The 14,370-nt window shown below is 48.0% G+C and overlaps 1 protein-coding gene across 1 annotated transcript in view; it reads right to left on the minus strand.

Annotated features, from left to right (window-relative positions):
• The window catches only part of LOC147123966 (DNA polymerase nu-like), a 75,663-nt gene that overhangs the window by 35,037 nt on the left and 26,256 nt on the right, over nucleotides 1-14,370 (minus strand). The window contains exon 6 of the mRNA XM_086002692.1: nucleotides 8,456-8,539. Coding sequence (XP_085858818.1) covers nucleotides 8,456-8,539 — 84 coding nt within the window. The remainder of the gene's footprint in view (nucleotides 1-8,455; nucleotides 8,540-14,370) is intronic.

The following is a 14,370-nucleotide window of genomic DNA, read 5'->3' on the forward strand; positions in this document are numbered from 1 at the left end:
GATAAAAGGAGAGCCCGAGGCGCAGGTAGGCCCCACAGCAGCAGCAGCGGCGGCGGCAGTGCGGACCTGGAAGGAGCGGCGAGGGCGATAAAATGAGAGCCCGAGGTGCAGGTAGGCCCCACAGCAGCAGCAGCGGCAGTGCGGACCTGGGAGGAGCAGTGCGGCGGTGGCGGCGATAAAATGAGAGCCCGAGTCGCAGGTAGGCCCCACAGCAGCAGCAGCGGCAGTGCGGACCTGGGAGGAGCAGTGCGGCGGTGGCGGCGATAAAAGGAGAGCCCGAGGCGCAGGTAGGCCCCACAGCAGCAGCAGCAGCGGTGGCGCGGACCTGGGAGGAGCGGCGAGGGTGATAAAAGGAGAGCCCGAGGCGCAGGTAGGCCCCGCAGCAGCAGCGGCGGAGGCAGTGCGGACCTGGGAGCAGCGGCGCGGCGGCAGCGGCGATAAAAGGAGAGCCCAAGGTGCAGGTAGGCCCCACAGCAGCAGCAGCGGCGGCAGTGCGGACCTGGGAGGAGCGGCACGGCGGCAGTGGTGATAAAAGGTGAGCCCGAGGTGCGGTAGGCTTACCAATCTCAGAGCTCCGAGAGCGGGAGAGAGAAGTAAAAAGTAATCGAAGTGTGACATCACCAGAGAGCAGGTAAGTGATTGGTTGGTGAGTATTTCTCTCTTTCTCATTTTTTCCAAACTTAAATTTTGTGGTTTATAGTTTCTAGGGTTTCTGTTGTGTAGTGGGGACTGCTGTTAAACAAGGGCCCTTGAGTATATCATTTAATTGGAGTGAAATTGGTGGGATTGATTTGATTTAATTTAATTTGAATTAATTAAAGGGTAAGTCATGGCAGTAGGGCTCGGCACCGTGGTATGCTCCTCCTGCACTATGTGGGAAATCAGGGACACTTACTGTGTCCCTGACGACCATGTGTGTGGGAAGTGTATCCAGCTGCAGCTACTGACAGACCACATTGCGGTGCTGGAGCTGTGAGTGGATACATACTGGAGCATTCGCGATACTGAGGGCGTCGTGGATAGCACGTTTAGGGAGTTGGTCACACCGCAGGTAAAGGCTGCACAGGCAGGAAGAGAATGGGTGACCACCAGACACAGTAGCAGGTGCAGGCAGGTAGTGGAGGGGTCCCCTGTGACCATCCCCCTCTCAAACAGATATACCACTTTGGATATTGGTGAGGGAGATGGCTTATCAGAGGAAGGCAGCAGCAGCCAACTTCCTGGCACTGTGGGTGGTTCTGCTGCACAGGATGGGAGTAAAGGAGTGGGAGAGCTATAGTGATAGGGGATTCTATTGTAAGGGGAATAGATAGGCGTTTCTGCGGCCACAAACAAGATTCCAGGATGGTAGGTTGCCTCCCTGGTGCAAGGGTCAAGGATGTCTCGGAGCGGCTACAGAGCATTTTGGAAGGGGAGGGTGAACAGCCAGTTGTCGTGGTGCATTTAGGTACCAACGATATAGGTAAAAACCGGGATGAGGTCCTAAAAGCTGAATATAGGGAGTTAGGAGGTAAATTAAAAAATAGGACCGCAAAGGTAGTAATCTCAGGATTGCTACCAGTGCCACGTGCTAGTCGGAGTAGAAATAGAAGGATATTTCAGATGAATACGTGGCTAGAGGAATGGTGCAAGGGAGAGGATTCAAATTCCTGGGACATTGGAACCTGTTCTGGGGGAGGTGGGACCAGTACAAAACAGACGGTTTGCACCTGGGTAGGACTGGGACTGATGTCCTAGGGGGAGTGTTTGCTAGTGCTGTGGGGGAGGGTTTAAACTAAAATGGCAGGGGGTAGGGAACAGAGGAAAGGGAAACAAGGATAGAAACAAAAGACAGGAAGGAGAAAAGCAAAAGTGGCAGTCAGAGTAATCAAGGGTTTAAATCAAACATAGCCACATTAAATAATAATTCTAAAAGGTCTAAGAGTGTTAAAAAAACAAGCCTGAAGGCTTTGTGTCTTAATGCGAGGAGCATTCGTAATAAGATGGATGAATTAGCTGCGCAAATAGATGTAAACGGATATAATATGATTGGGATTATGGAGACATGGCTCCAGGGTGACCAGGGCTGGGAACTCAACATCCAGGGGTAGTCAATATTCAGGAAAGACAGGCAAAAAGGAAAAGGAGGTGGGGTAGCATTGCTGGTTAAAGAGGAGATTAACACAATTGTAAGGAAGGATATTAGTTCTGATGATGTAGAACCTGTATGGGTAGAGCATAGAAATACCAAGTGACAGAAAACGTTAGTGGGAGTTGTATACAGACCACCAAACAGTAATGCGGACGTTGGGGATGGCATTAAATGGGAATTAGAGATGCATGCAATAAGGGCACAGCAGTTATCATGGGTGACTTTTATCTACATATAGATTGGGCTAACCAAATTAGTAACAATACTATGGAGGAGGAATTCCTGGAGTGTGTACAGGATGGTTTCCTGGACCAATATGTTGAGGAACCAACTAGAGATCAGGCCATCTTAGACTGGGTATTATGTAATGAGAAAGGATTAATTAGCAATCTTGTTGCAATAACCTTGCATTTATCCACATTATACTGCATCTGCCATGCATCTGCCCAATCATCCAACCTGTCCAAATCATACCGGAGTTTCTCTGCATCCTTCTCACAGCACACACGCCCACCCAGCTTTGTGTCATCTGCAAACTTGGAGATATTACATCTAGTTCCCTCATCTAGATCATTAATATATAATGTGAATAGCTGGGGTCCTAGGACCGATCCCTGCGGCACCCCACTAGTCACTGCCTGCCACTCGGAAAAAGACCCATTTATTCCAACTCTTTGCTTTCTGTCTGCCAACCAGTTCTCTATCCAAGTCAATACCTTGCCCCCAATCCCATGTGCCTTAACTTTACATGCTAATCTCTTATGCAGCACCTTATCGAAAGCCTTCTGAAAGTCCAAATATACCACATCCACTGGTTCTCCCTTATCTATTTTACCAGTTTATCCTCAAAAAATTCCAGTAGATTAGTCAAGCACGATTTACCTTTTGTAAATCCATGTTGACTTTGTCCGATCCTGTCACTGTTTTACAAGTGCTCTGCTATTACATCTTTTATAATGGACTCTAGCATTTTCCCCACTACCGACGTCAGGCTTACCGGTCTGTAATTCCCCGTTTTCTCTCTACCATCTTTTTTGAATAGTAGGATAACATTAGCTACCCTCCAATCCATGGGTACTGTTCCAGATTCCATCGAATGTTGGAAGATGATCAGCAATGCATCTACTATTTCTAGGGCCACTTCCTTAAGTACCCTAGGATGTAGATTATCAGGCCCTGGGGATTTATCGGCCTTCAATCCCATTAATTTCCCTAACATCATTTCCCTACAAATACTGATTTCTTTCAGTTCCTCCCTTTCATCAGGACCTATGTTCCCCGACATCTCTGGGAGATTATTTGTGTCCTCCTTTGTGAAGGCAGGACCAAAATATGTATTTAATTGGTCTGCCATTTCTTTGTTCCCCATTATAAATTCCCCTGATTCTGACTGCAAGGGACCTACGCTTGACTTCACCAATCTTTTTCTCTTCATATCTATAAAAGCTTTTACAGTCAGTTTTTATGTTCCCTGAAAGCTTACTCTCATATTCTATTTTCCCCTTCTTAATTAATCTCTTTGTCCTCCTTTGTTGAATCCTAAACTGCTCCCAATCCTCAGGTTTACTGCTTTTTCTGGCCAATTTATATGTCCTCTCCTTGGATCTTATGCTATCCCTAATTTCCCTTGTTAGCCACGGTTGAGTCACCTTTTTTGTTTTATTTTTATGCCATACAGGGATGAACAAATTCTGTAGTTCACCCATGCGGTCTTTGAATGTTTGCCATTGCCTATCCACCGTCAACCCTTTGAGTAACATTCCCCAATCAATCCTACCCAACTCGCGCCTCAGACCATCGTAGTTTCCTTTATTTAAATTCAGGACCCTAGTCTCTGAGTCAACTACTTCATTCTCAATCTTAATGAAGAATTCTATCACCTCAGCACAACCCCAGCCCGGCATGAGGTTGAAAAGGCCATCTGACAACTGAAGAGCAACAAGGCCTCAGGAGCAGATGGAATCCCCGCCGAGGCGCTAAAACATGGTGGAGAAGCACTACTGGCGCGAATACATGAACTAATTTCTCTTATCTGGAAGAAGGAGAGCATGACAAGGGATCTCAGAGAAGCCGTAATCGTGACCATCTTCAAGAAAGGTGACAAGTCCGATTGCGGTAATTACAGAGGAGTTTCCCTGCTGTCTACCACAGGGAAAGACATCACAAGAATCCTCCTCAATCGCCTTCTCCCAGTGGCTGAAGAGCTCCCTCCAGAGTCGCAATGCGGATTTCGCCCACTTAGGGACACAATGGACATGATCTTCACCGCGCGTCAGCTACAAGAGAAATGCAGGGCACAGCACCAACCGCTGTACATGGCCTTCTTTTACCTCACAAAGGCCTTCGACGCTGTCAACCATGAGGGATTATGGAGTGTCCTCCTCAAATTCGGCTGCCCTCAAAAGTTTGTCACCATCCTCCGCCTGCTTCACGACGACATGCAAGCCGTGATCCTGACCAACGGATCCACCACAGACCCAATTCACGTACGGACCGGGGTCAAGCAAGGCTGTGTCATCGCGCCAACGCTCTTCTCGATCTTCCTGGCTGCAATGCTCCATCTCACCCTCAGTAAGCTCTCCGCTGGGGTGGAGCTAATTTACAGAACAAACGAGAAACTGTTCAACCTCCGTCACCTCCAGTCTAGATCCAAGGTCGTCCCATCCTCTGTCATCAAATTACAGAATGCAGATGACGCTTGCATCTGTGCACACTCTGAGGTCAAACTCCAAACCATCCTCAACACCTTCGCTGAAACATACGAGAGCATGGGCCTTACACTAAACATCCGTAAGACAAAGGTCCTGTACCAACCTGCCCCAGCCACACAGTACTGCTCCCCGATTATCAAAGTCCATGACAAGGCCTTGGACAACGTGGACCACTTTCCATACCTTGGGAGCCTACTGTCAACAAAGGCAGACGTCGATGATGAAGTCCAACACTGCCTTCAGTGTGCCAGTGCAGCCTTCGGTCACCTGAGGAAGAGAATGTTTGAAGACCAGGACCTCAAACCCGGCACTAAGCTCATGGTCTACAGGGCAGCAGTGATACCCGCCCTGCTGTATGCTTCAGAGACATGGACCATGTATACAGCAGGCACCTCAAAGCACTGGAGAGGTACCACCAATGCTGCCTCCACAAGATCCTGCGAATCCATTGGCAGGATAGGCGCACCAATGTCAGTCTTCTCACTCAGGCCAACATCCCCAGCATCGAAGCTTTGACCACGCTCGATCAGCTCCGATGGACGGGCCACATCGTCCGCATGCCAATACCATATTCCCGCTCTCTCCCCATACCCTTTGATGCCTTTTGTGTCTAGACCTGAAACGTTAACTCTGTTTCTCTCTCCACAGATGCTGCCTGACCTGCTGAGTATTTCCAGCATTTTCTGTTTTTATTGCTTGCGTCTGTTAGAACACAACCAACAAGCTAAGTTTTAAAAATATACTTACTTGAATACTGAGCCCCGCATTATAAGAACATGGACTGCTCCCTCTCCTCCAAGTTACTGATTCCGTCCGAACCCCCCGAGCCCCTGGATGCTTCTCCTCCACTTTGAGCAGTCTTGGGCCAGGGATTCCCAGGTGTCGGTGGGGATGTTGCACTTTTTCAAGGAGGCTTTGAGAGTGTCCTTGAAGCGTTTCCCCAGCCTTGGGGCTCTCTTGCCGTGTCGGAGCTCCAGGTAGAGCGCTTGTTTTGGGAGTCTCGTATGGGGCATGCGGACGATGTGACCCGTCCATTGGAGCTGATTGAGCGTGGTCAAAGCTTCGATGCTGGGGATGTTGGCCTGAGCGAGAACACTGACAGTGGTGCGCCTATCCTGCCAATGGATTTGCAGGATCTTACGGAGGCAGCGTTGGTGGTACCTCTCCAGTATTGATGAGAGTATTGAATGGAGAATGTCTCGGTTTGCACATGACACCAAGTCATGTGGAAAGCAGAATTTTTAGAGGGAAGGGATAAAAGTTCAGAGTTGTACAGGAAGGCGACTGCATGAGGGTCCGTACAACCTGTGCAACTGCGTGGGGCCCCGCGCCAGCCAGCGGAGTCCAGCGGATCTGGCGATGGGTTTGTCTGGCAAAATGTGAGGGCCCCAAACTGAACCTCTTGCACGAGGCCTCCAGAAGGCAAATGCCGTTCTTGTGTACAGGGACTTAGCAACTGTGAGCAGTGGGGCAGCAGGAAACAGATCTCGGTATAATGGCTAGCCGGGCATTGAAAGAGGCAGAGCAGCAGTTCAAAGGCCAAGCAGAATTTTAAGCTGTATTCATAGGTGCATAGAATAAAGAGAAGGGTAGCAAAGTCATTTCCATGTTTCAGATCACATAGCTGTCAAGAGAGGATAATTAACGGTTTAAACTAGGGAGGGGAATCAGTAAGGTAAAGAGAGTTCTGTTTGAAACAAGGACAGAAAAAACAGCTTTGATTCCTAGTTAAAGAAGTCAAGAGCCAAACTGAAGAAATAATGAGTTGTTGATGTATGGGAGAGATTGCTACTTAACGCAGTGAACACCCTTTCATTTTTATATAGGATTACATAGGATATACGGCACAGAACAAGGCCATTCGGACCAACCAGTCCATGCCGGCGTTTCTGCTCCACTCGAGCCTCCTCCCGTCTTTCCTCATCTAACTCTATCAGCATAACCCTCTATTCTCTTCTCCCTCATATGCTTGCCCAGCCTCCCCTTAAATGCATCTATACTACAGGTAGACTATCCTTTATCCGCACTTCCGAAAACCGAAAGCCTCTAAAAACTGAAAGTTTTTTCGTGGAGCGTAAGTCGCGCGCACGACATGACCCGAGTGGCGCCAAACATGACAGGAGTGGTCCGGGAGCTCTGCCTTTCCCTGTGAGCAGGGCAGAGGGTCACAGAGTTCCCCCCTGGGTAGGAGATTGCAGGCCGAGCCGGGCAGTGTGAAGGAGGTACCAGGAGAGTGAACCCAACAATACAGCGGCCCGTCCGATAGCTGCAGCGACCCGTCCGATAGTCTTTTCTTCCCCCCCGACCTGATTTGCGGGCCAGCTTAGTGTAGGAGTCAGCCAATATCCGGCTTTCCCACAACTGGCGGTGGCAGTCGAGCCCCAGACCCCCGCTAAGTCAAGGAATTCAGGTACGGAGCAGGGGGAGCTGGAAACCTCGATCTAACGGCAGAAATCAGCAGCCGTTTTGTTAGGTTATTTTTCTTCCCCTAGCATTTTTTTTCTTCCCCTAGCATTTTTTTTAAACAGTCAGGCTGTGGAAAGAGTCTCTGTAGCTTAGCAACAGTTTCAGAGATGCTTCCAAGGCAGGGCCCGAGTGTTTACAAGCTGTTGCTAAGCAACAGTGTTTGTTGTCAGATACGGAGATGAAAACCTTCTGAAATCCGAAAAATTCCGAAAACCGAAACACAGCTGGTCCCAAGGTTTTCAGATAAAGGATAGTCTACCTGTATTCGCCTCAACCACTCCCTGTGGTAGCGAGTTACACATTCTCACCACCCTCTGTGTAAAGAAGTTTCTCCTGAATTCCCTATTGGATTTCTTGGTGACTATCTTATATTGATGGCCTCTCATTATGCTCTTCCCCACAAGTGGAAACACTCTCTCTGTATCCACTCTATTAAAACCTTTCATAATTAAAAAAAACTCTATTAGATCACCCCTCAGCCTTTTCTTTTTTAAGGCTCAAAAGAGAAGTGGATGGATATTTTATTCAGCAGAGAGTAAGATAGATGTGGCTGGGGAATAAAACACAGAAAATGGTCACATAGAGCACTGGATCATAAAAGAAAAAAACGATAGACTTAAATTTATATAGCGCCTTTTACAACCAGCGGACGCCCCAAAGCGCTTTACAGCCAATGAAGTAAGTTTTGATGTGTAGTCACTGTTGTAATGTAAGAAACATGGCAGCTAATTTGCGCACAGCACGCTCCCACAAACAGCAATGTGGTATCAACGAGATAATCCATTTTTTATGATGTTGATTGAGGGATAAATATTGGCCAGGATACTGGCGATAACTCCCTGCTCTTCTTCGAAATATTGCCATTGGATCTTTTACGTCTACCTGAGAGAGCAGACAGGGCCTCGGTTTAACGTCTCACCCGAAAGACGGCACCTCCAACAGTGCAGCACTCCCTCAGTACTGCACTGGAGCGTCAGCCTAGATTTTTGTGCTCAAGTCTCTGGAGTGGGGACTATGAACCCACAGCCTTCGGACTCAGAGGTGAGGGTGCTGCCCACTGAGCCACAGCTGACACAGACCTGGCTCACGACCTGGATGATTGGGTGAGCTGAATAAGCCTTTCCTGTCTTCGTAAACGAAAGCTTACCTGTCGAAGCTGATTGCTGCTGGTCAAGCGGAACTGTTCTCCAGCCACCTGATGTGCCTCCTGTTCCAGCTGTTTCTGTCGTACCTGCAAGATACCAAATAGCAATACTAGTTATACTTGAGCTCATCCAAAACTCGGCTGCCCGTATCCTAACTTGCACCAAGTCCCGTTCGCCCATCTCCCCTGTGCTCACTGACCTACATTGGCTCCCAGTTAAGTAACGCCTCGATTTCAAAATTCTCATCCTTATTTTCAAATCACTCCATGGCCTTGCCCCTCCCTATCTCTAATTTGCTCCAGCCCTACAGCACCCCCCCCCCACCCCGAGATCTCTGCGCTCCACCAATCCTGGCCTCTTGAGCATCCCTGATTTTAATCACTCCACCCTTGGCGGCCGTGCTTTCAACTGCCAAGGCCTTAAGCTCTGGAATTCTCTACCTAAACCTCTCGGCCTCTTGAACTATTTTTCCTCCTTTAGGACGCTCCTTAAAACCTACCTCTTTGACCAAGATTTTGGTCACCTGCCCTAATATCGCTTTATGTGACTTGGTATCAAATTTTTTGTCTTATAACACTCCTGTGAAGCGCCTTGGGACGTTTTACGATGTTAAAGGCGCTATATAGATGCAAGTTGTTGTTGTTCCTCAATAGACTGTGACAATACAAAATAAACAGGGCTGGGATAGCACTGAAGGCAAAGAAGAGGTAAAGCAATCCAGTAATGGACTAAGTGGGTGAACGAAGAAAACAAACGTACAATGTGGTGAAGACCACATAGGGACAATAACACAATGTATAACCAATGCTGTTATATGTACCTAAACACAATTCACTATGTATAGCAATGTTGTGATATGTACATGCTGGGTTGGGTTATCAGTGCAGGGTCCCTTTAAGAGCGTCGGTAGTGTGATGACGTCATGACGTTGGTTGCGTGATGATGTCATAGCCCCTGCACGGGGCTGAGTCCTTCAGACCTCGTGGAGAGTGATTAAAGTAAGACACGTTGGGGGAGAAATTGGGTGAGTAGCGCCACCTGTTAGCGCCTAAAGAGGCAGTCAGTGGCTGTAGCACCACTGGCTGCGCCTCCCGCGATATTCAGCAGGGGCGCTAATGGTGGCGTTAGCCATTTGCGCTGCGCCGCCACCGATGATGTCATCGGTGTGCGCAGCGCCCCATTCGTGATATTTGGTAGCGAACGCCGCAGTTGCGCCGTTCGCTACCCACGCCCGGTTCACGGGGCCTTACTGTGCCGGCAGCGGCGCAAGTTAAGCTGGAGGTGCGGGGCGGCCGCTTTTTCGGCGGCCGCCTGCCAGCACCTCCGTCCCCGGCCTCCTAACCACCACCCCCCCCCCCCCCCCGGCATTGCCGGCTGTTTCCCGAGAGCCCGGCACTTCTCCTTGGTGCCGGGCTCGTTTGCCAGCACTCGCGAGCGGGGATCGCGCTGTTGCAGGCACCTCCCCCTTAACAGTGGGAGGAAGGCCTGCAGTACCGCAGCGTGCCGTGCCGCAGCGTGTGGCGCTGCGGCACGTTGCGCTGCAATATTCAGTTTCAGCGCCCTAACAGGGACGCGGAGCGCCTCGAGCCTCGCCCCGTGTCCCTCGAGGGGCAATGAAACTGAATATCTGACGATCGCTAAAGCCTCGAACGCTGCGCTAAATCCTGCGCTCAGGCGACTTTTGCGCCCCAACCCAATTTCTAGGCCGTTTTGTTTTGGCTTAAACAAAAGTCTCTGCCTGTTGTTTTCTACCGATCCCAACACGGGGAATTAAATCGACAAACAAAATGTAGAACCTCAGGGAACTGAACAGCCAACTCATTAAACAAAAACATAAACTAACACTCGTCAACAGGAAATTCAAAACCAAGAACGGGGCAGGAAAAAAACAATCATTGAATTGAACCCCATGCAATAGTGCAAACTAACTGGGAAGAACGCAGCAGGGGGGAGGGAGTAAGAACCAAGAAACAGGAGGTAGGGAGTAGGGTGGAAGCTGTTATCTTAACCAGTGCGGACTCCTGCAAGTAATAGATCGAAAGGGAGCGGGGGCCCAAGAAGGTGTGGAGGATCCAAGAGAAAGGAAGTAGGGAGTGGGTTGAGAGAGCAGGAATTTTAGCCAAGCTGGGCTGCTGGGAGAAGACATAAGAACATAAGAACATAAGAAATAGGAGCAGGAGTAGGCCAATCGGCCCCTCGAGCCTGCTCCACCATTCAATAAGATCATGGCTGATCTGATCCTAACCTCAAATTTTCTATCACTCTGCATCCACCCGAACCCATGTGATCTCCCGGGAGAGGCGAAAAACCAGATAAAGACCCAATGGCCAATTTGGGAGAAAAAAATCTGGGAAATTCCTCTCCGACCCATCTAGGCGATCGAAATTCTTCCAGGAGATCACTCTGTCCCTATATTTTCTACAGTACTTACCTTCTGTAAAGGCGATCTCCACCCCAGCCAGGAACAGGAATAAAACCATCTCCTGAAATCTAACAGAATTAGAACACAGTAGGAGCAGAACAAGGCTACACGGCCCCTGGGCCCACTCCACTACCCACAGGGCCATGACCATTCCGAACCCAGACTCATGTCCAATTTCCTGCCCGCTCCCCGTAACCCTTAATTCCCTTTACTTCTAGGAAACCATCTATTTCTGTTTTAAATTTATTTAATGATGTAGCTTCCACAGCTTTCTGGGGCAGCAAATTCCACAAACCTACCACCCTCTGAGTGAAGAAGTTTCTCCTCATCTCAGTTTTGAATGAGCAGCCCCTTATTTTAAGATTATGCCCCCTAGTTCTAGTTTCACCCATCATTGGGAACATCCTCACCGCATCCACCCGATCAAGCCCCTTCACAATCTTATATGTTTCAATACACCAGGAGGGAGCAGCAGGGTCCTGCAGGGCAGAGGGCGCGTTCATTATACCTGGCCGGAGCAGTAATATATTTTGTACAGCAGTCTGCAGGGGAGGGCATTATTGACATTCAGGGAGCAACAAAAAAGAAGAGACAGAATCTTAGTATTAACTGCATAAAAAAATGGAGAAGATATCAGGGCAATCTACTGAGATGAATTAACCCTCCTAAGATATCCCAAACTATTAAGCAGAGGAGCGCGGAAATGAGAACGGGGGAGGCAGCACAATATCATCTAGTGTTGGGAGGCCTGCAATTACTGGATAGCAGACAAATCAAATTGGCAATTTTAAAATGTTGACATAGAGCTTCGTTATTACAAATGTAACATAAAAAGAGTGACTCAAAAATTGCAATGCCTTTATATTTTATAGCTAGATATTAAAAATGGTACAACTAGTAGACACAGATGTTATATTCTAAGGGGGAAAAATTCGGTATGAACCATTTTGGGGCAATAACATCGCCCAGCGCTAATTAGCGCCGGCGACCACAAAATTGAGTTTTAGTGGCTCAACAGGGAAGTGGAGGGCTAAATCAAGCGCACCACTTCCTTCTTAGGGCGCTAACGTCGGAGAGCGGGGCGGAGACTTCAGCAGCGCTGCACACTGGGCCGTGCTGCGCTGCCGCGTTCAAAGGCTCCTTCCCTCCCTTAAAGGGAAGGGCCATCGCTGCAGGCTCTGCAATTTAAAAAGTACCTACCTGGACCACCAAGGCAGCCGTGATCCCGTGCGATCAGTCCGGCACTCAAGCAGAGTGCCGGGCTCATCGATCGCGGGCAGGAACCCGCGAAAAAAAACTAGAACAGGAAAGGTAAGTTTTTTCCCACTTACATCGGCCACCTCGTCTTTAATCATCACCCCCGGAGCGGCCGGCCGCCCGATGCGCACCTCCTGCAGCTGTCGGTGTTTTCGACCGGCGCTGCTACAGGGGGCGGAAGTAGCTATACCATTGGACAGAATATTAATCAAGAAATAGTAGGAGCTTGCAACAAAGTTAATGCAATAATCTTGGGGGACTTTAATCTTCATATAGACTGGACAAATCAAATTGGCAAAGGTAGTCTGGAGGACGAGTTCATGGAATGCATTCGCGACAGTTTCCGAGAACAATATGTCATGGAACCAACCAGGGAACAGGCTATTTTAGATTTTGTATTGTGTAATGAGACAGGGTCCATTAGCAATCTCATAGTAAAGGATCCTCTGGGGCAGAGTGATCATAATATGATAGAATTTCACATTAATTTTGAGAGTGACTTGCCTAAGTCCGAAACTAGAGTCTTAAACTTAAACAAAGCCAATTACATAGGTATGAGGGGCGAGTTGGCTAAGGTAGATTGGAAAAATAGATTAAAAGGTATGGCGGTAGATAAGCAGTGGCTAGCATTTAAAGAAATATTTCATAATTCTCAACAAAAATACATTCCATTGAGAAACAAACACTCCACTTCCACTAAAGAAGTTAAGGATAGCATTAGATTGAAAGAAGAAGCTTATAATGTTGCAAAGAATAATAATAAGCCTGATGATTGGGAGAGTTTCAGAAACCAGCAAAGGTTGACCAAAAAATTGATAAAAAGGGAAAAAATAGAATGAGAAAAAACTAGCAAGAAATATAAAAGCAGATTGTAAGAGCTTCTACAAGTATGTAAAAAGGAAGAGAGTAGCAAAAGTAAGCATTCGTCCCTTAGAGGCTGAGACAGGAGAAATTATTATGGGGAATAAGGAAACGGCAAAAATGTTAAACAAATATTCTGTATCTATCTTCACTGTAGAAGACACAAAAAGCATACCAAAAATGGTGGGGAACCAAGGGTCTAATGAGGGTGAGGAACTGAACGTAATTAATATAAGTAGAGAAAAAGTACTAGATAAACTAATGGGACTAAAAGCCGACAAATCCCCTGGACCTGACGACCTACATCCTAGGGTTCTAAAAGAGGTTGCTGAAGAGATAGTGGATGCATTGGTTTTGATCTTCCAAAATTCCCTAGATTCTAGAATAGTCCCAGCGGATTGGAAGGTCGCAAATGTAACACCGCTATTCAAGAAAGGAGGGAGAGGGAAAACAGGGAACTACAGGCCAGTTAGCCTGACATCAGTCGTCGGGAAAAGGCTGGAATCCATTGTTAAGGAAGTGGTATCGGGGCACTTAGAAAATCATAACATGATTAGGCAGAGTCAACATGGTTTTATGAAAGGGAAATCATGTTTGACAAATTTATTAGAGTGTTTTGAGGATGTAACTAGCAGGGTAGATAAAGGGGAACCAGTGGATGTAGTATATTTGGATTTCCAAATGGCATTCAATAAGGTGTCACATAAAAGGTTATTACACAAGATTAGGGCTCATGGGGTTGGGGTAATATAGTAGCATGCATAGAGGATTGATTAACGGACAGAAAACAGAGAATAGAGATAAACAGATCTTTTTCAAGTTGTCAGGCTGTAACTAGTGGGGTGCTGCAAGGATCAGTGTTGGGGCCTCAGCTATTTACAATCTATATTAATGACCGAGATGAAGGGGCCGAGTGTAATGTATTCAAGTTTGCTGATGATACAAAGCTAGGTGGGACAGTAAGTTGTGAGGAGAAGACAAAGGGCAGGATTTTCATTGGGCCGTGGAGGCGGGATTGGAGGTGTGTGGGGGGTTAAAATCCTGAAATCGGGGGGGCACGAACCCACCCCGCCCCCAACCTGCCTCCATGCCAGTTTCAAAGGAGGCGGGTACCCGACCCGCACTGGGACCCGCCTCCCCGAGGCGGGAAGAGGATTAGTGCCAATTAACTGCCTGTTAACAGGTAGTTAACAGGCAGTTTTTAGCCTAATCCCTATTTTCATTGTTGAAATGTGGGATTCCCGACAGCTCCAAACCACGCCAAGTTAGCGAGGCGGGCCGTCGGGATGAAGGGCTTGGAGGGGTCAAGATGTCCAGTGTTCAGGTGAGTGATGGGTGCATGAGTGCAGAGGTAAGTGTGTTTGGTGTGTTTAAAGT

Source organism: Somniosus microcephalus, chromosome 1, assembly GCF_052327205.1.
Source record: "Somniosus microcephalus isolate GS21.2 chromosome 1, FLI_Smic_1.0, whole genome shotgun sequence".
NCBI classification, from domain to species: domain Eukaryota; kingdom Metazoa; phylum Chordata; class Chondrichthyes; order Squaliformes; family Somniosidae; genus Somniosus; species Somniosus microcephalus.